Genomic DNA, 23,977 nt, shown 5'->3' with positions numbered 1-23,977 from the left:
AAACTGCAGGCTGAAATGAAATGAACTGCTGTGTCGCTCCACCCAGGTCCATCCCTGAATTTGTCCCTGGACCCGTCCCTGTTCCCAGGATGAGGGCATCTAGGGTCCAGCCTGTCCTTTCATGCATCCTTGTTGGGTCTACAGTTTCAACTTCTGCTCGTTGCCTTTGTCAGAGAAAACCAGAGCATCCACACAGGCACACTGTTGCTGTGAGATGACAGGGTTACCCACTGAATTGCCAAACAGCTTTTTCGAACATCTTTCCTTAGATCTAAGGAAATAGATAACCTACAGAAGGAGCTGAAATTGTCAGAACTGATTACAATGGGAGAACGGGCGTCCAATGAGGTAAATTTGATAGCTGCGTCTTAAAAGAGCACTAGGAAATGTGATGAAATTTTCTTTGGATATGGAAGTATTTTATAGAGAGTTAGATAAAGAGATTAATGTTGCTCACAGTCATATGAGCTCAGCAAGCAGGTGGACAGTGGTTGCCTACGAACTCTTACTGGTTTTGTGGGGTCCTTATTCATGTGAACTCATTCACATGCAACCCTGATTGATACCTACCTGTTACTGGACTCAAATGGTTGGATAACAGCTGAACTGGTGAAATAGTATGAAGTCATGACATTTCCCTTGTCCTTTAATTTTTTATTATAGTTCTTTTTGAGTAATTCTTTATGCATTAATATGCTAATTGTGAACAGTTGTTTAATGACTGACCACCTGAGGTTTCTGTTTGTTTTTAAACAGGTGTTCGGCATTGGGAAGGCCAGTGGTTTATTGGGGATGCTGACTGTCACTGATGAAGCTGTGCCCAACTCTCTAAATCCTCTGCACCTTACAGATTTTACTGGCAGACATCTGGGGAGGATGTACACTGGTGGTTGGTGTCCTGCAGCACTGCAGCTGTCTTTGCAGCACAAAATCCTCCTGACTGATGGGCTTGTGGAGCTCCTGAATAACACTTTGAAGGATGCAGGGTAGGTTATCACAGGAAAATTTGTTCCAGGCCCAGGAACGTCAGCAGTGCCTGTACAACAGTCACTAGGCACAGACAATTTACAACAGGAGATCAAATACTTGTACTGCTTCTTTCGTCCAGCTCAATTACTCACCAAGTGCTAAAGACCCTTTGTGGTCACACGACAAATGCGGACTTTGATTATGAAGTGGTGTGGTAGGACTGGGGAAAAGCCATACAGGTTTACCACCTCAAACTCTTGCATGGAAAGAGGCCGAATCAAGATGAGCTGGCGCCTGTAATGCCAATTTCTACCATTCCCGCCTCACCCCATTACTGTAACCATCTCACACCACCCCAGAGAACAGATCTTGCTGCAGTGCAACAGTATTTTACAGATGCGTTCTTCCCTCCGCCAGGTCACACCATACTCATAAAGCCCAATTTAAAAAACTGCCCCAACAAAACGATGCATTCACAGACCTATAGGTTACCTGAACATAAAAGGCAAATAGTTTGGAAGGATTTGGCTGCTATGTTGGAGACGGGAGTGTTGGAAGTATTGTACAGTGCTTGGTGTGTCTCCATAGTTCTTGTGTTAAAGAAAGATGGTGTATAGGTTTCTGTGTGGACCGCAAGGTAAATGAAGTGTCACAGTTTGATGTTTGTCCCATGCATGCACTGCTCATTTTTTCACACTGGATTTGACCAAGGGCTACTGGCAGATTCCCTTGTCTTCAAAGTCTAAAGAAAATATGGCTTTTTCTACTACATACACTGCATATGATACAACCTACCGAGATAATGTCATCATCCACAGTGACATCTGGCAGCAAGTTACTGAAATGCTAGAGTCCTTGAGCCAGGCGGGGTTCATAACCAACCCGAAGAAGATTACGGTTGGATGGAGGGAGGTACAGTATCTGGGGTACCACTTGAAGGGTGAGCAGCTGCACTCTCAGATAGAGAAAGCAGGAGCTAGTGCATCCTGCCCATGTTCCAAGACAACAAAAGAGGTGAGATAGTTTTGGGGGTGGGCTTTTGGGGGTACTACCACAGGTAAGCATGTTGGGCCGGACTGCGGGGTGTGGTTTGTAGCTCAGCTGCAGGGGATGGGTGGCACAGTGGGTTCAGGGAGCAGCGCCAGGGGAAGCTGGCTAACACTGCTGGCAGACATCAGCCAATTCTGCCTCTACCATTTTACACAGTAGTATGCTGGGACTGATTTGTGTGGCAGCAGATGACAGTGAGGAGCTGGCCAGGCAATGGCACAAGCATTGCACAAAGTGAATAATAAAGAGTTATCCTGAGCTGGGAATGCCGCATCCTGTGTGTGTATTAAAGGACCAGATCAAGGCTAATGTCACAGAGACCTGGACTGGAAATAAGTGAAAATGCAGCCAATGGCCAAAGAAAAACTAGACATTTAAGGAAGAGTCCTTCAGAAGCCATCTAACCCACTTAAAAAACAGAAGAAAGGCAAGGGCTTGTGCATAACATATATGCTGTTATTTTAACTGTTATACTCATTTTGTTATACTAAAATACATTTGAAAGTAGTGCACACATGCTGTTTAGGTTGCTGAAATCTAAATCTCAATGTCTCGTTTATGGCCAAGAACATGACCCTGCATTGCTCCATTATAATCACAGTGAATCAAACACACATATTCCATGCCGTTCATGCCAGTTCCAGATGGGAAGAAATTCCTCCTTATTTTGTTGTTATGAGTAATGTTTTCCATCAGGCTCAGCAGGAAGGTCATTTTTTGGGAAGAGAAATTATTCTTTTTCAGTCAACACAGTTGCAGCAATCTTTGGGTGTATTAAGCAGAAGTTAAGACATTTTGTATGTGTTTTAGAACACGCAGGATATTGTAATTTTTCATTCTTTGTTCAGTTTGGAGAATTAGCTATTACGCAGCAGCATCTGATCTAAGCTCCAAACCTACAGATACAGTCTGCATAACTAATCCCTGTCCTGTGAAGCAGTAAGAGCCAAGTGGGGGGGGACTAAGATAATATTGCACCTTATATTATATATATATATTATATTTTATTGCAACACAATAAATCTTAAGGCACCACCACGCTACTGCAATGCTACGCAGAACTTTGCAGAAGCAGAACAGAAGCAGTGACATTGTGTTGCTATGTTGTTGGTTAATTTACTTTGACCCTCCCAAAAAGTGAGAAACCATAGTAACCAAAGAACTTTGTTCTGGTAAAATGAAAATATTAAAGAAAATGGCCTAAAGTGAAAGTGTACCAACACAGGCCACTGTAATCGGCACCTGTTGGCTAGGCCTTCTCTGCTAATTTAAGTCACTGAAATGGATAGCTCCACTCTTTGTGCCTTCAGCAACTTTTAGAGCATTTTAAGTAAATTATATGATACATTTTAGGGCTTCTATGTGGACATGTTTGTGCTTCAGTTTTAGTGAGTGAGATTCTAGTATCTTATTAATCTTTTACTTAGAACTAGATGTGTGACCATATACATTTCTTTTGCTAGCATTAGCTAATAACTGCATACAAAAAAAAGAAAGAAAAGAGAAACAGTTGGGCAGCAGCGAAAATTTAACATAAAGGTTTTATGAAATCCTTATTCAATGTTTCTCACAGCCATTGATGAAAATGAAGTTTTTTAAATTGTCAAACAAAGTAAACATCAGAAATCATTGGATTGTAATGATATTGATATGATAGTGGTTAAAACAAGCTATTGAGGCTATTTTAAAACCATTTACATACATCTGTAATTTATCATTTCAGTAAAAATAAATTTTGTGGTGTAATAATAGATGAAAAACTTAACTGGAGAGCTCACATAAGATATATTCATTCCAAAGTATGAAGAAGCATTGCAATCCTAAACGAGGCAAAGCAGGTATTAGACTGGACATCACTTAATATTCTCTACTGTTCACTGGTTTCACCTTACTAAGCTATTGTGCAGAGGTCTGGGGCAATAACTATAAACGCACGTTACGTTCACTTTTTACTCTTCAAAAAAAGTGGTTCGAATCATCCACAATGCAGGTTATAGGGATCAGACAAACTCACTATTCTTGCAGTCTGAAATATTGAAATTTGCTGATATAGTGAAATTCCAAACAGCAGAAATTCTGTTCAAAGCAAAAGATAATGAACGACCAGGTTGAGAGAAGAAGTTATAATTTAAGGGATGGAGTGTACGTATTGCCAGAAAAAGCTTTTGTGTTTCTGTGCGTGGAGTGAAGCTGCGGAACAGAGTATTGAGTTGAAGCAATGTCCAAACATAAAACTGTTTAAAAAGAGTTATAAAGAAAGGGAAAATGTTGATATTTAGTGAATACCTCTGTTTAGGAATTTTTATGATGATGTATATATTATATCAGACATAGGTTCGTTAATATTACTGCAGATTATGTCAGTAAGGAAGCTGATTAAATATTGATCGATAACTTATGGCAAAGGGGTGGGATTAAATAAGTGTGCACTTTTTCCCACTCCTTTTCGATATGTAACTGAATCAGAACAGCTGAAGCAATGTTGAAATGTATTAGCTTTATTTTGTATAGCATTTTTTTCCATTCTTTTCTTTGCTAGATGAACTTTGTATATTGTTTACATGATCGAAATAAATTAGAACAAACAAGCAAACAAAGCTCTTATGTTAGGGTTTGTGGGTGGTTGTAATTCGGGAGATAAAGCGGGTCATCTACTAATCAGAAGGTTAGTGGTTCAGTCCTAGGTTGCTCCAGTCTGCATGTCAAAGTATCCTTGAGCAAGACACAAATTGCTCTATAATGCACACATTGGAGTGTAAATGTTAGGTAGCAAGCACTTAAGTGGAAAAAAATTCATGGGCATGTTGTATAAAGTGCTTTGAGTGCTCAAGTGGAGTAGAAAAGCACTATATAAGAATCAGTCTATTTAAAAATCAAAGGGTCCAATAAATAAAGTCCAAAATCATTTGTCTTCTTTTATACAAAGTCTATTTTCTGGTGGGGCGGGGCAAGGACTGTTTCCTCACAGCAAGACAGTTCTTGACTAAATCTTCTGAGCGTGCATGTTTTGTTTGTGCCTGTTTTGGTTTCCTCCAGGTAAAAAAGGGGAAAAAAAGATGCTAGTTAGGCTAATTAGTTATTCTAAATGTCTCAGGTTTTTGAGCTGTCAGTAACACTAGTCTAGACTAGACTAAGAAGAACTCCACCAAGGTGGTTATTGGACTACAAGCTAGTGCTAGGTTTTAATAAATCTTTTAGTTGTTTTGTGTATTTGTGTGTCCCATAGACAGAATTATGTATTTGTGTTGCTTTAAATAACAACATAGGTGTAGTCCTTTTAAATTGACAAGACTGGACAATCTTTTGTCTGTGCATCACTGGACAGTCACGAGAGCCCAGGTTTATTGTTACTACAAATTGCGTTACAATAATTTCATATTTTCTTTGGGCAGTGCAGCATTGAATCATTCCCATCAAGTTAGCTTATGTTGCCCTGAATGCAGTTATTGCATCCAACTGTGCTCTCTGTCTTCCTAACATGCTCTCAGCCTGCATTCAAGCCCAAAGCTCTGCACTGTTGATGTGACTGGACAAATTAGTGTTACTCCAGCTAATGTATTCAAACTGCTGCCGAGTGGCTGTAGAGGACATTGAGCGGTATTAGAAATGATCGCTTTGACTGTGAGCGACGCTAACCACTCGTGAAAAGGTGACAGCACATTTGGCTGCTATTTGCTAGGGGAAAGAAAAAAATACCTCCAAGTTTAACTTTGTGGTATTTTAGATATTTAATTCATACAGGATGTGGAAAATGTGTTTGGTCTATTCACATCTTAAAAGAGTCATTCTGACTAGAGAAACATGCTACAGAGTTCATCTCATGCCATTGCCCCTTCAACACTTTAATGATTTTGTACTTTCTCAGTGCCAGCCTACTCACTGACAAACTATTCTTTCATAAATAGCTCTGGATGGCGCAGCTCTGTACCACTCCTGTTGAGCGCTTGCACACACAAATATTAAATATTTGTGGTGACTCCTGGATGTGTCTTAAGCAGACAACATCTGACAGGCCTGAAATGCAGCCAGGGCAGATATGAAAACAGGCACTGTCTGTCAAAATCAGGAAATAACCCCCACATTCACCTCAAGGGCCCAGCTGAAAATCATTAGTTTAAAACAATGTGCTGCTTCTACTGTTAGTCTGTTGGCTAAGCTACTGTTAGCTTTCAATTTGACGTTTTCTTTTACAAAAATGGTCCAGCTAAAACTAGTTCTCATATCAAAACTAATATACAGTATGATTCACTAAAAGCATGGAAAACATGACACATCTATTAATCTGCAATATTACATGATCATTTATTTAAAAAAATACACAAAAGCAAGAATATTTACAACTGACTACACACTGAACAGAAGAAAAATGGTTTTAGTGGTTGTGTTTGATAAATTTTGTACTTCCTAGAGAACTCTAGTGTGTCTGCTCAGATTTGGTTATAAAAATGAATTCAGTTTATTATTTTTAATAAGGATTTTAACAAAGAGAGGAGGTCTAAAAAAATTTAAGGGCTGTAAATGTCTTGCAGTTTGCAAGCAGATTACAGTCAGTCCAGCCAGACAATATCTGTGGTGATATTCAGAAATAAATAACTATGATCGAGATTTGGAGAGCTTATCTGATTCTGCCTCCTTCCACTGAAACTGTTTGTCAAGAAACTACACAGATGAGCCCTTCCTACACAGAAAAAACAACTAGCATCTATACAATAGGATCACTTGAGGGAACTCTTGAAAGTCTGCAACAATACAATACAACAGAAAAAATTAGTATATTACACTAGATTTCCATGTTAACAATGTTGACATCAGCACAAATGATCTATGAAACCAATGCAGATGTCATTATTGGGGACCAATGCTAACATCAGCATGAAATATCAGAGTTTTAGTATTACCCTTGCCCTTTGGGAGGAGTTGCAATCTTTCCCATATGGAAAAGATATATATAAATCTTATAAAGTTTGTATCTGTCTTGTGTGAAACTTGTATGAAAAGCATACAAGAGTGAAAACAGATATAAGATCCCTTGAAAAATTATATAAATGAAACTTGTATGCTTTGGATACTTCCTAAAACAATATATGAAAGTAATGAGAAAGTGGCTGCTTTCATGAGTAAATCATATAAGCCTTATATGATTCACTATATGAAGTAGGCCACATCTTATGCAAGTCTTTTATAAGTTTTTACTATTTCTTTTCCATATGGGTTGAGTGTGCTTGTTTTTTTGCTTTTTTAAAATTAATATCTATTATTGTTGTTTTTACCCCCACAACGACTAAACTGTCTCCACATCAGCTCTATAAACATGCCAACATGTGCTGTAAGAATATGTAATTTCAGACAGAGATCTGTCATCCCTGTTTTACAAGCAGATCACAATGACTAATTAAACTGAGAAATTCAAATACTCCCAGTTGGGATGTGATTCATTTGTAAATTTCCACTTTGTTATAACAATGTACCATTCTAGTTTGGTGCTGTTTTGAATGGCATACTGCTCTACATTTATAATATTACTTTATGCAAACAGTTAGCTTTGACTGGACTGAAACTATGATAAGGTTAGCTTGGCTAAAAAGTTAAAAACTGTTCTGAGGAATAGGCTTGCACAAGCTAGGTGTCTGACCTCTACAGCATTTTCTGGTTCTGCCAGTGCTTCTTTATGGTGGCCCCTAGAGACAAAGCAAGTACAAACTCCAAAACACAACGGAAGAGTTCCAGCACAATAGGGGCAGTGTTGAGCTTCTCTCTGAGCAAAGCACACTGACTGTTAGTCAACGTCAGATTTGACTCCACCTTAAGCTAAGCGTTCATAGTAATTAAAAACAAATCAAACAAACAACAGTTTGCACATTACCTTTCTTATAAAGCGTGGTTGTTCAATCCTTGCAGGTGTTTCCCGCCGGTATCCAACTCCATGTGTTTGCAACAAACTTGCCATTTATTTAGCAAATCGAGCTAAACACTGCCCCTAGCGTCATGGAGCAATTCCGTTGTGTTTTGGAGTTTGTACGAGCTCCAGAGCTTGTACGTGTTTTGGAGTTTGTACATGCTTTGTCTCTAGGGGCCACCGTACTTCTTAACTGTAAAGCATTCCCAGAATACACAGTATGATGACATACTGAACCATCCCAGCTGTTTGCTGTCATGTTTTCTAAACAAGCTTTTAAAAGTTAGTTTACACCTTAGCAAAACCCATTGAAATGGCATGGTATCTGTATCCATCCACTGCATGCAATCCAGGTTTACACATAACTTCCATATTGAGTTCCAATCTAGATTGATGTGGAATAATTATTATTATTACAATTATTAATAAGTTTGTGCAACGTTTTGTTTTTAAATCTAACATGATCCATATTTGGTGTTGATGTTTGATTTAGTTAAAAACGTAAACTAAAATCCAGTAGTAAATAAGGATGCACGTTATTCCATTGTTTTAGTCTGAACCACAAGATCAAGATCATTGATGTCATAAAGATATAAAGAGATAAAAGTACGAATCTGCTGACATACGGGATGCTTCTGTCTTGGGTATACTGTGGCTTTAAGAAAAAAAAATGTCCCGGTCTCCATAAAATCCCCTTGGTTGCCATCATGCTGTCCACATTGCTTTTTCAACAGTTATAGATGGATTACACTGCTAAGATTTCTAGCTATGTTGTTCTGCTTTTTAGCAAAACAGCAGAAAAAAATCCTGAAATATCAAGTGAACTCAGCTATGAGCTGAATTTTCCTTTGTGTTTTTAAAGCAAACCACAAGCTTAAGCTGTTTGCACTAAAATTGTCTCTTCTATTTCATCGCAATCATCCAGACAGGCATAATGATCTCAGGGAAGCCTCCCTGTCTCTCAACAGCCAGGACCTCCAGTCCAGCCTTGGCAATGATGGTCTTCATGATGTCCAGGTGGCGGCTAATGCTGCTATCGATGGGGTCCAGCTTGCAGCCTTGCCTAGCCATATTATCCTTGATTATGATAATACCATTTGGACACAGACTCTTTTTGCAGCGAAACAAGAAGTTCATCAGGTCCTTGTCTGTTAGGTGGCCTAAAGGGAAAGACAGGAAAAGTAGTCACTCCTAACTGATTTATTAGTCACTGCAGAAATCATTTTCATGTGACTGTTAAAGTCCCCCAATAGAACTATGGAAGTACAGTGACTGTGATCTCACCCAAATGCAAACGCCTTGAGTCAGAATAATCTTAACAAAAGTCAAGTTGTTTATTAAGAAGATAATCCATTAACAAAAAGCTAGACATGAAATACAAAAGGAACTGAAAACTTCAAATTACACAAAATAAACTGGGAACTTTAGGTACTTAAGAGTATACTGTATCTTCATAAGTATACAATTTGAAGCATCATTGTATAATAGATGACAATTCAAATCTCTCAATACACCTGATCTTTCATGAGCAGAGTGTATAGATAACCTTCATACTTACATGCCACCCATTGCATCCATATGACATCATACTTGTTTTGTGGAGGTGTGAATTCTTGCAGATTGTAGCAGTAGTAGGTCTCAATACGGTCAGCATCGTCACCCAGGTACTCCTCATGTGCATGGAGCAGGAAGTGCTCCATCATGTCTGCCATCTCCAGTTTCTCAAACACAGGAAGGAGCACACCTTTGGCTACCCGCCCGATCCCAGAGCCACAATCCAGAGCACAGTGGGTGCCCGCCTTACCAGGCCCCTGTTGTTAAAAAAAAAGGATAGACTCATATAACTTTAATCAAATTAATTTTGAAGGATATTTAGAGTTTAAAGTTAGGAAAATGCAGACTGCCTATAAAGCAATTTTACAGAAAACAAAAAGATGCTTAAATATTTCTTGTTCTTCTAGTAGTGCATTACTATCATGTCTAAATCATAAAAAGTTCTATACTTTATGTTTTATGTTACCAGGTGTCAAGCTTTAATGCTCAAAAGTACCAAACAAATCAACCTCAATTCCTTAGGGTAACAAAGCAATGAACTTTACCACAAGGGAATAAAAAGTCACCTCACTTGACTTATGCTGGTTTTCTTCCTCTTCATTTGGTTTTCTGACCTCACTACAACCCCTCCACATCAGGGACCCCAGTTTATGATTGTAGGAAAGTATGGGGGCCCACAGGAGCTCTGTTACAGGAAGCTTCTTGGTTTCAGTGAATTACTGCCATATTGCTGTGTGCTTATGTAGCTCTCTTTATTCTGGATGCGTTCTAAATCTTTTCGTGCCACACTCTTTTTTAATGGAAATGTCAGGTGTAAACTGAAGCTGTTCACAGCCAGGGAAGAGACTTTGGAAGAGAATAATATGTAGCCAGACACACACATAGATTTTTGACTTATCATTCACCATCTTTACATTCAACTGATGAGAGCGCCATGATAAAGAAAACCACACAGCAGGGTAGGTTGAGTGCTTTTATTTTCAGAATGTCCTTGCAGCAACTTTCCAGCTGCCCTCCTCCTGCTTTACGCCACGCACAGTTCTCTCTTCTGGTCCCAACAACATTCTCAAATGGGGAGACAGTCAGATGATGCAGGTTATGTGTGTGAGAGCCCTCCCCCAACACCACACCCTGAAGCCACTGATCCACCCCTCCCCTGCAGCTAAGCCACAAGCCACACCCTGCCACATACTCCCATCGCCTGACTTAGACTGGAGAGCCATCTAGGGCTAGCCTAGCCGAGCAGGAGAGGAAATCAGTCACAACCATCTCCATCCCTGGCCTATGGACAAGCTGGCTGGAGAGCCAGATGCCACCAGGTGATCTGGATGTTGGCATCCTTCATGCGATGGAGGCACTGCAGTTCCATCACCCATCCGAACACAGGGTGAAAGGGCAGCCCAGGAGGTAATAATGAAGGAGCATTGTTGATTGCCCACTGGAAGACCAGGCACTCTTTCTCTACGGTGCTGTGCCTATTCTCCCACTCCGACAGTTTACTGCTAATATAAATGATCGGGTGGTCGACCCCCCCTTACTTGCTGGCACAAAACGGCCCCCAGCCCTCTGTTCAATGTGTCTGAAGAATAAAAGGGAGGGAGAAGTTAGGCGTGTAGATCGGGGTACCACACAGAGAGTCTTCACCTGCTCGAACGCTGCCTGGCACTGCTCGGTCCTCTGGATCACATATGGGACATCCTTTCCAGTGGGATCAGTCAAGGGGCTGGTCAGGTCCTCAAAACCGTGCACAAGCTGCCAGTAGTAACCAGCCAGCCCCAAAAACCACCTCACCACTTTTTTGGTTTTGGGATGTGGGCAGGATGCAATAGCTGCTGATTTAGCCAGCAGCCCCCTGTGGATGCACCTGCCCGTCTCCCAAGTGTTGCCCTAGTTACTGTACCTCCCTTCATCCAACAGCACACTTTTTCAGGTTGGCCGTGCGCCCCGCCTGCCTCAGAGACTCCAGGACCATGGCTACCCGCTGCACATGCTCCACCCAGGTGTTACTGTGGATGATGACATCATCCAAGTAGACGGCAGAATATGCAGCATATGGATGCAGCACCTGCTCCATGAAGCACTGGAAGATGGCTGGGCCCCTGAACAAGCAAATGGTACAAACTGTATAGAGTGTAGAAGGTTGTTTTTTCCTAGGGCTCAGCTGACGAGGGAATCTGCAGTAGCCCTTGGTTAAATCCAGTGTCGTTAAAAAGCGAGCCATGGCACTCATCAACCCAGGGCATGGGGTAGGCATCAAACTGTGACACCTCATTCAACCTCATCAGTCAACACAGAACTGTACAGAACCATCTTTCTTCACCACAAGAACTATGGGGCTACACCATAGGCTGTGTGACTCTCCTTTTACCCCAATTTTTAGCATTTCAGCCAATTCTCCTAGAACAATTTGTCTCTTATGCTCAGGTAACCTATAAGGCTCTGAATGCACCATAATGCCAGGCACGTTACAAAACGGTTTCATGCTTTTAGGAGGCTGCGGTGATATACCTGTCCGATTATATCACTTCATAATCACCCCCACTCGTCATGTGACCACAAAGAGTCCTTGCCACTTGGCAAGTAACTTTAAGCTAGAAGAAGCGAGTAATACAACCCTTTATCTCCCAGTGAAAATTGCCTGAGTCTATCTCCCCTGTTGTACAGGTGAAACTGACATTCCTGGCCTCAAGCAAATTTTACCGTGATAACCTCACAAATGTGTGCATCCCAATTGCATTGATCCTCATGATGAACTTACGAACCATGGACTTTAAAGTCTTATTCAGCCGCTCCACCAGCACATCAGTCTGAGGGCGATAGATGCTGGTCTGAAGAGATTTAAACAGTAATCAGTAATTGGTACAGCTCTCTTAGTGTGCAAAACATGAATGATGTGCCCTGGTCAGTCAATATCTCTTTTGGGATGCCGACTCAGGACATGACCTGAAACAGTGCCTGTGCCACAGTCTTTGCAGAAATTGTGTGCAACAGCACTGCTTCAAGAAATAACATTGTATAATCCACCAGAAATAATACAACTCCGGTGAAACGGCCCAATGAGGTCCATGCCAATGAGTTTACTGGAGCCAGTGGGACCTCATGAGAAGGCCCAGCCATCTCCTCCTCTCCAGAGTTAGCACTGGACAACCCCGCATCACCGGTGAATGCAGCACAGACACTACATGCCGAGTGCAGCTTGTGAACACTTCCCCACACACAGGTTATTAAACCCCATCCAGTCTGTCCCCAGAATTAAGGTATGCGTCAGCCGTGAGATAATTGCAGCCTTCACACAATGCTTAAATTTGATTTCCAGCGGCACTATGGGATATTTGTGGCTGTCCCCATGCACACATCTAACCTCCACCCATTCTGCCTCCAGCAATGCCCCAGGCCAAACCAGGGTTTGGTGGGGCAGGGTCTGCATAAAACCCAAGTCCACCATAGCCTGGTGGACGCATTCAGACTCCACAGCATTCCTTCTGACATCATCTCTAACTAGGGGCTCTCGTGTATGGGAGTTTTGGACTGAGGTCCCTCTTCAGTGCAATGTCTCCTCCAACCTGTCAATATGGCACTCCAAGCTGGTGTGGGTAGAATACGCCCACAACTCCATGACCTCTGCTGCTATGGGCCTATTACCCTTTGAAGCATCGCTTGGCTAGGAGCCACCTCATTCCCAGCCACTGAAGGTGAGCTCACTGTACCCTCAGATGTCCCCTCCTATGAACATTGCTCTCTGTATGGAGTCCAAAAAATTGGCTCCCAGTTTCATTGGCCTGTTTGAAATACACTAAATCTTTAACCCTATCTCTGCCTAGTTGAAACTGACACAGAATATGAAAATTCACAATGTTTTCAATATCTTCAGGCCACTGTATACATTAATTTTTAAATTGCTGCCCCGATTTTTTATTTTCTTTATGCTTTTTGAGCATTATAATTTTATATGGTTATATTACTGCTAGAGAAAGGAAGTGTCTGTAGTTCCTTTTAAGCAGTCTTAGGAGTTTGTAAATAAAGGGCATGTAGCCTGACTCCCCTGTCTACAGCAGCAACACACACACAGACAAACCCAGAACATTAAAGAAATCCTTTCCTTGTCCACTGTGCAGAAGTTAGTGCTGTTTTTTATTTTTATTTTTAAAAATACCATAGTACAAAGTGATTACCAGCTGTTGGTTCAGCTCACTCTGTGTGGGTGTTTATGAGGCTGCCATCACGACTCCAGTATAATTAGAATTTGCACTGAGGCGCCATCATCATGAAACAATAATTTGTTTTGTACAATCAGGATGACAAATTTCTCACCAAAAATAGATTCTGGCATGTACACTAAGAGATAGCTACATTGCAAATTGATATACTACAGGACAATATGCAGAAACTATGACAAAGTGCATGCAAACCATATACTTTAAAGCTTAAAAGCTATTTTTATTCATCTTTAGGTATGAAAAGATGAATAAAAATACTTAAGAAAAAAAATCCTGATAGAGGTTGTCATAATTCATGCATGACAGGGTTAAATAACAATAATTACAATGAAACATGTCATAGTAACATTAAACAATCAGTGGGTGGCAGGGTATGGAGTGACACATCAATGTCCAATGGGGTGGTTTATGTTCAAGTATACCATCAACACTCACACAAATACAAGAAAACAGCCTTTGAATAGCTGCCCACTGTAGTGACCACTATGCGTGAAAATTTCCCAGATTTGTTTTTGCCTGGATTCTATTAATTGAATGTGAGGTACTAACTTTTGACTTACCACGAACCTCTTCAAAAACTGAAGGGAACCTTCCAGATCAACATTGGATATTTCTACGAAATCTCCCATCATGCCCTCCTCTGAGGCAGGAACATCCTCGTAGAACTTCTGAGCTCTGTAGTAGAACTGTTTCTCTCCTTTGATGTACTCACAGGTGACTGGGAACAGCTTCACTGTTAGAACACATGGACAAACATACCGGGTGACCTATCATAAAACCCAGAACGTCATTTGAACACAATTGTCTGGTGCTCTATTGTCGCTTGTAGCCTGCAACACAAAACTTGTGATGACCAACTACACAGACTGTTTATTACTATTCAATGACAGTTACAAGACTCATCCTTTAATGTGTCTTGTATTCTGTACAAGACACAGAATCCCAATAGTCATATTTCTGAGCCTCAATAATACTCGTGTCCTCATCAAACTATGATGAAACGGTTGAGGTATAAGATACGAATATTATTGAGGACCAGAATTATGTGAGACTAAACATTTAAACATTTGGGATAAGGGTGCAGTAAAGAGCTGCAGGACAGAGAAAAAGTTCTGGAATTACACTCACAGCTTTCCCCATTTTTAGCAGCAACTGTCACAACCACATCAGGCACAAAATAGGCATGGTATTTCGCTCTAATTATAGTTCAGTGGCGCTATAGTTAACACCAACACCTCACAACAAGAGCTGATGCCAGTAAATTATAAACATTGCCAGTGCTTATTCCTAGTTTCTGTTTTGTAATGCTTATCCACTAATATTAAATTGTGTTCTGCAAAAATCTATTATATCCACTCAGTTCTTTCAGATTACCTAATCTTTTCATGTAACATGTGGTTACTGTGGAAGCACCCTCTGAGGTGTTTGTGCCCTTGGTTGAGGGTGAGTGAGAATGTCATTGCCACCACTTCAGACTTCAAACTTATGTTAGTTTTTAGACTTCACCATTCCGCAAAATTATGCTGTAGCGATAACCCATGTGTTACAATGAGACAACACATGTAATGAGCTATAGTGGGAAAGTGTTAAGAAGTTTACCAGATATGAATTTATAAGAATGATGTCTGTTTTAAATAATGATCAATTAGTTTGATATGATTTTTTTGACTAGTTTGAATTTTTCTAAAGCATTACAAAGATGACACCAGACTGCTCTGTATGAAGATGATTTCAGTCCCATAGGAAATGTAGAATGATAATTTGATCACTACTATAAATAGGGATGTGGTGTACTATTCCTACACTCAGCTCAGCTGTTATATGGTACATGATAACCCTGTGGTTGATTCAAGTTACTGTTGTGAATTTACAAATGTTTAAATCTAATAAGTTTTATTACTGGGAGGCTGATAATAGAAATGTATACAGTGTTGAAATTGCGATATTGCCTTTCAGGAAACTTTATAATTCGCTTTTTAAACTATCCCAAACTTCCACTACTTAAGCTCTACTGAGCTGAAATAAATTCTGTAATAAATGAACTTCTTGTCACTGACTTCGTAACAAGTTGTTTCGGGGAGCAGGCTGAGGGAAATGTGTCAGTTTGATAACTAATAGCACGATTCATGACACGGTGGCTTAATCGTGCTGCACCTGGCCAGGCTCACTAAAATAAGATGTAAAAGGAGACAAATGTGGTTATGACCGAACATTTTTCTCACAGTACCAGCTTTGATCAAAGCACCTACAACTGCTGTTTACTTGTCATGTTATCCCTCAGGAAAGCTTTCAGAGGAAGTGTAAGTATAGAAACATCGAGAAAAACGAAGAAGAACTGAAGACAGCTTGATAACACACTTGTCTGCCAATCAAACTGTACATCTATCTCACAACTTGAAAGTGCACCAGCTCATTAGAAGCTGATCTTGGACTTTCTGTGTAACAGAATACTTGTTTAAATGATACAAGGTATGAGGATTAATCTGTCACGCTGTTAGTAAATGACCTGACTGCAGCCGTCTGATGGTAGATCAGACGGCATAGCACTGTCTGACATGAGTAAGTGCTCTCATGCTTGATATGTCATTCCATTAATGGTCCTTGTATCAAATGAATGTTAAGAAAATAAGACACCTTTGAGCCAGAATGACCAACAGCTCAGGATCTCCTGTTGCTGCTGTTCAGCCCATGATCTCATGATAGACATGAGTGCACTCTGGAGATGTTTAGCTATTATTTAAACTGTTAATGCACTACAGTGCTTTGAATGACACTTTCTTTTATGAATGTACTAGCCATTAATGATTCATATATGTCAATTCACTCACTAGCATTAACACTAACAAATCGCTATCCTGTAACTGTTTAATGGTATAAAAACAAAGCTACAGATGGATTGGAAATATTAAAAGAAATTTTATTTTGTTTCTGTTAATAAATATTTCATTACACATATGGTTCAGAACTTGGGAGAAAGGCTAAGTTTTTTAAAAACATTTGGAATTACCAGGACTTACAACCAATTTCTCATCAAATCCAATCAACTCTCCATCTAAGCCACAATTACAGACAAAAATCATGTCTGGCTACACTAATATCAGTTGTATTTGCTGCTTAAAGTCAAGTGGCCTCTTGAATTTAAATTTGGAGAACCCCCTTAAGCAATAGATATGGCAATAACCTATATTGCCATATCTATTCACTCATCAATCCAAATTATTAAAGTCAAGTTTTTCAGTCACATCCATGGCCACAGGTGTATAAAAGAGCAGAGCAGTCTGATGGCTGAGTCTGGGTTTGGTGGTTGCTAGGAGAACGGTACTTGCCTGGCTGGACTGTGCCAACCCTAAAGTTTGGTAGAGGGGGGATTACGATGTGGGGTTCTTTTTCAGGAGATGAGCTCCTTAGATGCAGTGAAAGGAACTCTTAATACTTCAGCATAGATAATTCAGACAATAATATGCTCCCATTTGTGGATCCGTCCCTTCCTGTTCCAACATGACTGCTCACCAGTGCACAAAGCAAGGTCCATAAAGACATGGATGAGCGAGTCTGATATTGAAAAACTTGACTGGCCTGCACAGTCCTCACCTCAATTCGATAAAACACCTTTGGGATTAATTTAAGGTGACTGCAAACCAGACCTTCTCATCCAACATCAGTGTCTGACCTCACCAATGTGCTTCTGGAAGAGTGATCACAAATTCCCATAAACACTCTTCTAAACATTGTGGAAAGCCTTCCTAGGAGAGTTGAAGCTGTTGTAGCTGGACCAACATCATATTCAATCCTGTGGATTAAAAATGGGGTCTCAGGTTCATATGCATACTAAGACAGATGGGGAGTACATTTGGCCATATATAGGCAATATATACTTTTCTATATTGCCTATATATTTTCTGTAGCTGCTTGGGAAACTAACACAATGATAAGAAAGCATTTTATATAAATTCTCCATCAAAATTCTTTATGTTCTCTCTGTTGTTTGCCACATCCCTATTGAGTTCCTGATGAAGACTTTTAGGGTCCTGTTGATCTCGTATGGCTCTAGACATTTCAGGATCCTTTCTTGTAGTCAATGAGTAATTTTATTTTTTTATTTCAAGTAACATTACCAGGAATTTCTGTTTGCTAATAGTAAAAGTCTTTCGGATAGGCTGGAAGCAGAAATGTGCAGGTAACACCACAGCTTATTGAACAGTGGTGTTGTTTGTTGTTGTTTAAAAGGGATTCACATGCTTTTTATCTTTTAGTGATAGGTGAACTGCAATATACTGGAGGTGTATGCAGCAACTCTAGTGTGACCATTACATGAAAATGTCCACATCACCTTTCTCTCTAAGGAAAGAGTTGTACTATTACTGTCCACTTTATTAGGTACACCTTGCTTTTACTAGGTTGCCCCCTTATGCCTTTACCTTAATTAGAAGATTTTACAAGATGTTGAAAATATCAGAGCTTTTGATCCATTTTGGCATGATAGCATCACGGAGTTGCTGCACATTCGTCAGCTGCCACGAGGGAGCAATGAGGTGTTTCCCATTCTGCCACATGCCAAAGGTGCCCTTTTGGATTGAAATCTGTTAATTGTAGAGGTCATTTAAATACAATTAACTTAATTTTATGTTCAAGAAACCAGGCTGAGATTGTCTGAGCTTTTTGACATGGTGCATTAATCTGCTGAAAGCAGCTGTTAGAAGATGGGTCCGGTGTGGATATTAAGGTATGGAATTTAATCAATGCTCACTTGATACTAGGGGCCCAAAGTGTGCCAAGGAAATATCCCAAAATATCATATCACATCATTACCGCACCAGACTGAACTTTCTGATACAAGGTAGGATGGATCCAAACAGGATGGACTGAAGCAGAAGGGCTACAGCAGCAGAGCACCTCACAAAGTTCCATAGCAGTTTCGGAAATACTCAGGCTAGCCTGTCAGGCACCAACAATCATGCCATGTTCAAAGTCTCTTAAATCATCTTTGTTTACCCATTCAGATCCTTGGTTTGAACTTTAGCATGTTGCTTTGGCAATGTCTATATGCTCTTTCTACGCAAGTTCTTTCTAGCTAACATTCACACACATTCATACTCCAATGGATGCACTGGAGAGCACCTTGTGGTTATAATCTTGTCAAAGGATATTTGGCAGACTGGAGAAGCCAGGGATCTAAGAACCAACCTTATAATTAATAGATGACCTGCTCTAACTCTTGAGCTACAGCCACCCCAAGTAAAGTAGTAAGTGAATGTATGTACACATGTTGGGATAACTTGGACTATTTCATTACAAATGGCATCTGATATAAAATAAATAAGTTAATACATTTAAATAGTGCCAAATTACATATGTAGTCCATCTGCTGTGTCAACCTTTTAGGAAATAAGGTAGCAAAAGTAGGAAAAGGGCTACTTAATCTATATAGAATAAAGGGAACTTAAAATCTTTTATATAATATATATATAATTTTACATGTTTAAGTTGCATTCACACTTTAAAAAAAAAGTCAAAGTATAGAAATGTACAAGGACACAATGTCATGAACATGCACATGTGAGAATGATTAAGAATTTAGTAGGTAAATATAACATTTTCTATTGTAATGCAATTAATGCAATTATATTTAGTGCAAATAAATGACTATTCTGGTTATATAGTCACTAAACATCTATTTAGACTATATAAAAAATATAACAAAGGAAAAAGAGCTATTGTTATAGTGGACACTGCATGTCCTGCAAACTATACATCTGCACTGATCAGTCATAGGGGAAATTTATCTTTAAGGGGTTGCTCCCATAAAGCCTGAAGCCTATAAAGCAAACTTAAATGAGCTGTGGGCCACTGCTGGCAGTGTCATCTCATTGGAGGGCTACGTTAGTGCTCAAGTAGTACAAAAAACAAACAAACGACAAACACACAAAAATATCTCCGAAAATGTAGTGTTTTGCCTTGTTTTTTAAAATTTCAAATGCTGTGTAACAAGGCACACACATCACTACAAGTAGGGGTGACGTGGGCAGCAAGTGGTCCCCGTGAGACCCCTGCTATAAAGCATCTCTGACCATAAAGGTGATTGTCAGAGTTGCAAAAAGATGTACTGCAATGGTTAAGTAGGGAGAAGACCCATATGTAGACAGTCAGCCCAAAATGAGAGATTTATGAAGTCAGACACGTGTTTTCAGTTACTAAGTCAACAAAACAGCAGAAACAAAAACAAAAAGGTGAACTAGTCCAAAACACATAAGGAAGAAGCCTATAAAGGTGAATGCCAAAGCAATAATCTCAGATAATCTGAGAAAGCAAGAAAAACATCTTGAGAATGGCTAGAACACTTGACTGCAGTAAGTAATAAAGAAATTAAAACATAGATGTCCATAAATTAAGTTGTGTGTAACAATGAAAAATCACATAGGGAAAAAATATTGAACACCCTTATTTTATTTAACACCTTGTACAGAAGCCTTTTTTGGTGATGACAACTTCAAAACACCTCCCGTATGGAGAAACTACTTGCACGTATTGCTCAGGTGTGATTGTGGCCCATTTTTCCTCGGTCTTCAAAACCTTTAGGTTCAGTGGGCGCCTTCTGTGAACTCTGTTCAAGTTATTTCCAAGACTTTCAATTGTACTCCGGGCAGGCTGCACTATTCTAGCAGCTTTATTTTCTTTCTCTGAAGCTAATAGAGAGTTTACTTGCCTCTGTGTTTGAGATCATTATCTTGCTGAAACATCTACCCATATTTCAACTTTATCATCTTGTTAGATGGCAGCAGATTTTTATCAATAATGTCTCGGTACATTTTTCCTTTAATCTTTCCTTCAGTAAAATGAGGCATGCCAGTGCCATATGCTGAAAAACAGCCCCACACCATGTTCCCAACTCCAAACTTCCATCTGAGTATGGTGTTTTGGGCTAATATGCAGTGCTGTTTGACCTCCAACCATTATGGTATCCAAAGAATTCAATTTTGGTCCCATCTGACTAGAATATATTCTCCCAGTATTTCACAGCCTTGCTAAAATGTTGGTCAAAAAACCTTAAATGTGGTTCAACATGCTTTTTCTTCAGCAATGGAGTTTGGTGAGCGTGCATACAGGCCATGGTGGTAGAGTTCATTACTTATTGTTTTCTTTGAAACAATTGTACCTGCTGATTCCAGGTCTTTTTGTAAGGTCCTTGGGTCTGGGACAACTATTCTAATAATTCTTTTCATTCCTCTCTCTGAAATCTTGTGGGGAGCACCTGGTCATGCCTGGTTTATGGTGAAATTATGTTCTTTCTACTTCCGGGTTATGGCCACAGCAGTGCTGACTGGAACCTTTGGTAGTTCAGAAATTCTTCTTTGACTAATGCCAGTATGTTTTGCAAGTTGCAAAGGTCTTGAGAGAGCTCATTAGTTTTACCCATCATGAGATGTTTCTTGTGGGAAACCTTGGTAATGAGACATTATTTGATAGGCCAGCTATTGGGACAAAACCAGCTGATATTAACCTGCACTAAGCGACAGGATTGCTTTCCAATTACTGATAGATTTCAGCTGATGTCATGATGTTCCATGTCCTTTGTGTTCAGTGTTCACATTATTATTCACATTCACATTGACAAACATAACTTGATTTATGGACATTCTTTGGAGTTCTTTACATGCATGGACTGATTGTGTTGTTATCAACATCAAGTGAGAATTTCATATCAAAAACTTGATGTCAACTTAAGCTGAGTGATATCAAAATAAAACAGGAAGTGGGTACACAGTCCAAATCATTAAATGTTTTTCCAAAAATTAACAAGTAGTTTTGCTGGCTACGTTTAACAATGCAACTACAACATCTTTTTTTGTTGTGTGTGTGTGTGTGTGTGTGTGTGTGTGTGTGTGTGTGTGTGTGTGTGTGTGTGTGTGTGTGTGTGTGTACGGGTTCGTACTATCCTGGTGGGGACCAAAATCTGACTTTTACTATCCTGGTGGGGACTTTCTGCACCGTGGGGACCAAAATCCAGGTCCCCTCGGGGTTGAAAGCAATTTTCACACTCAAAATGCGGTTTTACTGTCAGGGTTACAATTAGGTTATGGTTAGGTATAAAGTAAGGGTTAGGGTTAGGCATTCATTTTTAATGGTTAGGGTTAGGGTAAGGGGCTAGGGAAAGCATTATGTCAATGGGATGTCCCCACGAGGATAGCAAACCAGACATGTGTGTGTGTGTGTGTGTGTGTGTGTGTGTGTGTGGTTGTTTGTTTTTGTATATGGACATACTGCAAATCATTTTCCCATTGGGGACAATAAAGTTACCACTGAACCATTGGAAAGACGTAAGTTTACTAAATCTGAGAACAAGCAATAGTTAGAGGTAAATCCTGACATTCTAGGTAAGTGCAGTGGTGGTGATGCAGGACTGAAAGTCATACAAATCAATATTTACAAGTAACTGTCTACATACCCTCTAAGAATTAGGATCAGCATTATCCGAAGGAGTCTGTAATGTGCCGTGAGGTGCAGTAAGAAAAACCTTTTGTTATTTTAGCTATTTCAGCAACCTGACTTTGGCAAAACATGGGTATGAAAAGAAGAGAAGAACACATCACACCTGTTATGAAATCAACATTCAAGAAAAGATTTTAGTACATTTCTATGACCCATCTTACCCAGTGGAATCTTCTCTAGCAGGTACAGGTAGCTGGCAAAGAACTCACTCCTCAGTGTGTGGTGTAGGTGAAAGGACATGCTGTGGCGACACATGGTGTCATCTGTCCCTTTCCAGCGGTCCCTGAATGCCTGGTGAGCACCCTTGTACTCAAAGTTTGAAGAGCTGTTTTTGTCATTTTCAAGTGTAATCTCCATTTTGTCCTGTTGGTCTTTTTATCCAGAAAGATCTTGAAGAGCAATGGTACAGCAGAGAAGTCTAAAAGACTGAATACTGTGGTGCCCGTTTAGGATACTGTTTCTCCAGCTGCTGCTATATCTGTCTAGCTGAGTGTTCAACAAGTCTCTGCCAGTGTTCAAATAACCGGCAGAGATCTTTTTCACAGGCAGCACCCAGGAGGTCCCACCAGATTTACAGATCACCTGCTAGAGACACTGACTGTAAAGAGTGAGAAGGGGGCAGGGCATAAATGAAAGGACTTATTTCTACAGGAACTCATGACCAATAAGCCCACAGAAGGTGACTGAACTGCAGGGTTTAAATTCCAACAAGTCCTTACACCCATATTTATGACTTGGTCCTAAAAACAGCTTTGTCTTATCAAGTTTGTATACTTTAGAATTAAAATTTCAGTTTCAGGTATGCCAGAGAGCTCAATCTTTTTTTCTTTTTTTTTTTAAACAATGATTTATTGATTTTTTCGGAACAATACAAACAGCAACAAATCAGCATAGCCAAATACAAACAAGAAGAATAGAAAGAAAAAAAACAAATACAGGTACATGAGTTACAAGTGTACATGTGATCCCTCTTTATGTAATGCACAGCAAGGTCACGAGGTAGGTGATCAAGCAAAAGCTGCCATATCCTACCCTACAGAATGCATCACAATTGCCCTTTATAATGGCAACACCTTAAACGTTTCTCTGTACCATTGTGTAACAGTGGGGTGCTGTTTCTGAATCCATTGAAACCGTCCATATGGAAAAGAAATAGTAAAAACTTGCATAAGATGTGACCTACTTCATATATTTAATCATATAAGGCTTACATGATTTACTCATGAAAGTGGCCACTTTTTCATTACTTTCATATATTGTTTTATTAAGTATCCAAAACATACAAGTTTCATTTATATAATTTTTCAAGGGATCTTATATCTGTTTTCATTCTTGTATGCTTTTCATACAAGTTTCACACAAGACAGATACAAACGTAATAAGATTTATATATATCTTTTCCATATGGGATAACAATGCATGAGAGGCATATATGGAGACATATGACAACAAGGTGGATCTAAGGTGTGTCTGGTAGGACTATATGGAACACAAAGTTGGCTAGGGATGGACTGTACATATTAACAAGCACTTGTATGAGTGTGACAATCTTTTGTGAGTCATATCTCATTACTGGAGGGGGGCCCTTTCAATATGAGAGACATACCCCCCCAAAAAACAAAAAGAGGAACAACAGGTGGGGAAGGTGGCTGGTACCTCTTTATTGAAGTCCTCTTATTTGTACATAGTTAAACTAAGTTGCAGTTTGTTAATGAAAATGTTTTATTCAAACAAGGGTTCAATGGGGTGCCTGTGGGGGTCTCAAAAGACAGCCAGTAAATCACAAAAGGATAATGCATACTAC

At 39.8% G+C, this 23,977-nt stretch overlaps 1 protein-coding gene across 1 annotated transcript; it reads right to left on the bottom strand.

The window, feature by feature from the left end:
• Positions 1-8,818: 8,818 nt before the first annotated feature.
• ntmt2 (N-terminal Xaa-Pro-Lys N-methyltransferase) lies at positions 8,819-22,530 on the bottom strand. The gene is made up of 4 exons (XM_063460817.1): positions 22,335-22,530; positions 14,247-14,419; positions 9,474-9,726; positions 8,819-9,075 (listed from the first exon to the last, which is right to left on the bottom strand). The coding sequence occupies exons 1-4, from the start codon at positions 22,528-22,530 to the stop codon at positions 8,819-8,821; spliced, it is 879 nt and encodes a 292-aa protein (XP_063316887.1).
• Between the last annotated feature and the right edge of the window lie 1,447 nt (positions 22,531-23,977).

This window comes from Pelmatolapia mariae, linkage group LG17, assembly GCF_036321145.2.
Source record: "Pelmatolapia mariae isolate MD_Pm_ZW linkage group LG17, Pm_UMD_F_2, whole genome shotgun sequence".
Taxonomy (NCBI): Eukaryota; Metazoa; Chordata; class Actinopteri; order Cichliformes; family Cichlidae; genus Pelmatolapia; species Pelmatolapia mariae.
This window is presented reverse-complemented; position numbering and strand designations above follow the sequence as displayed.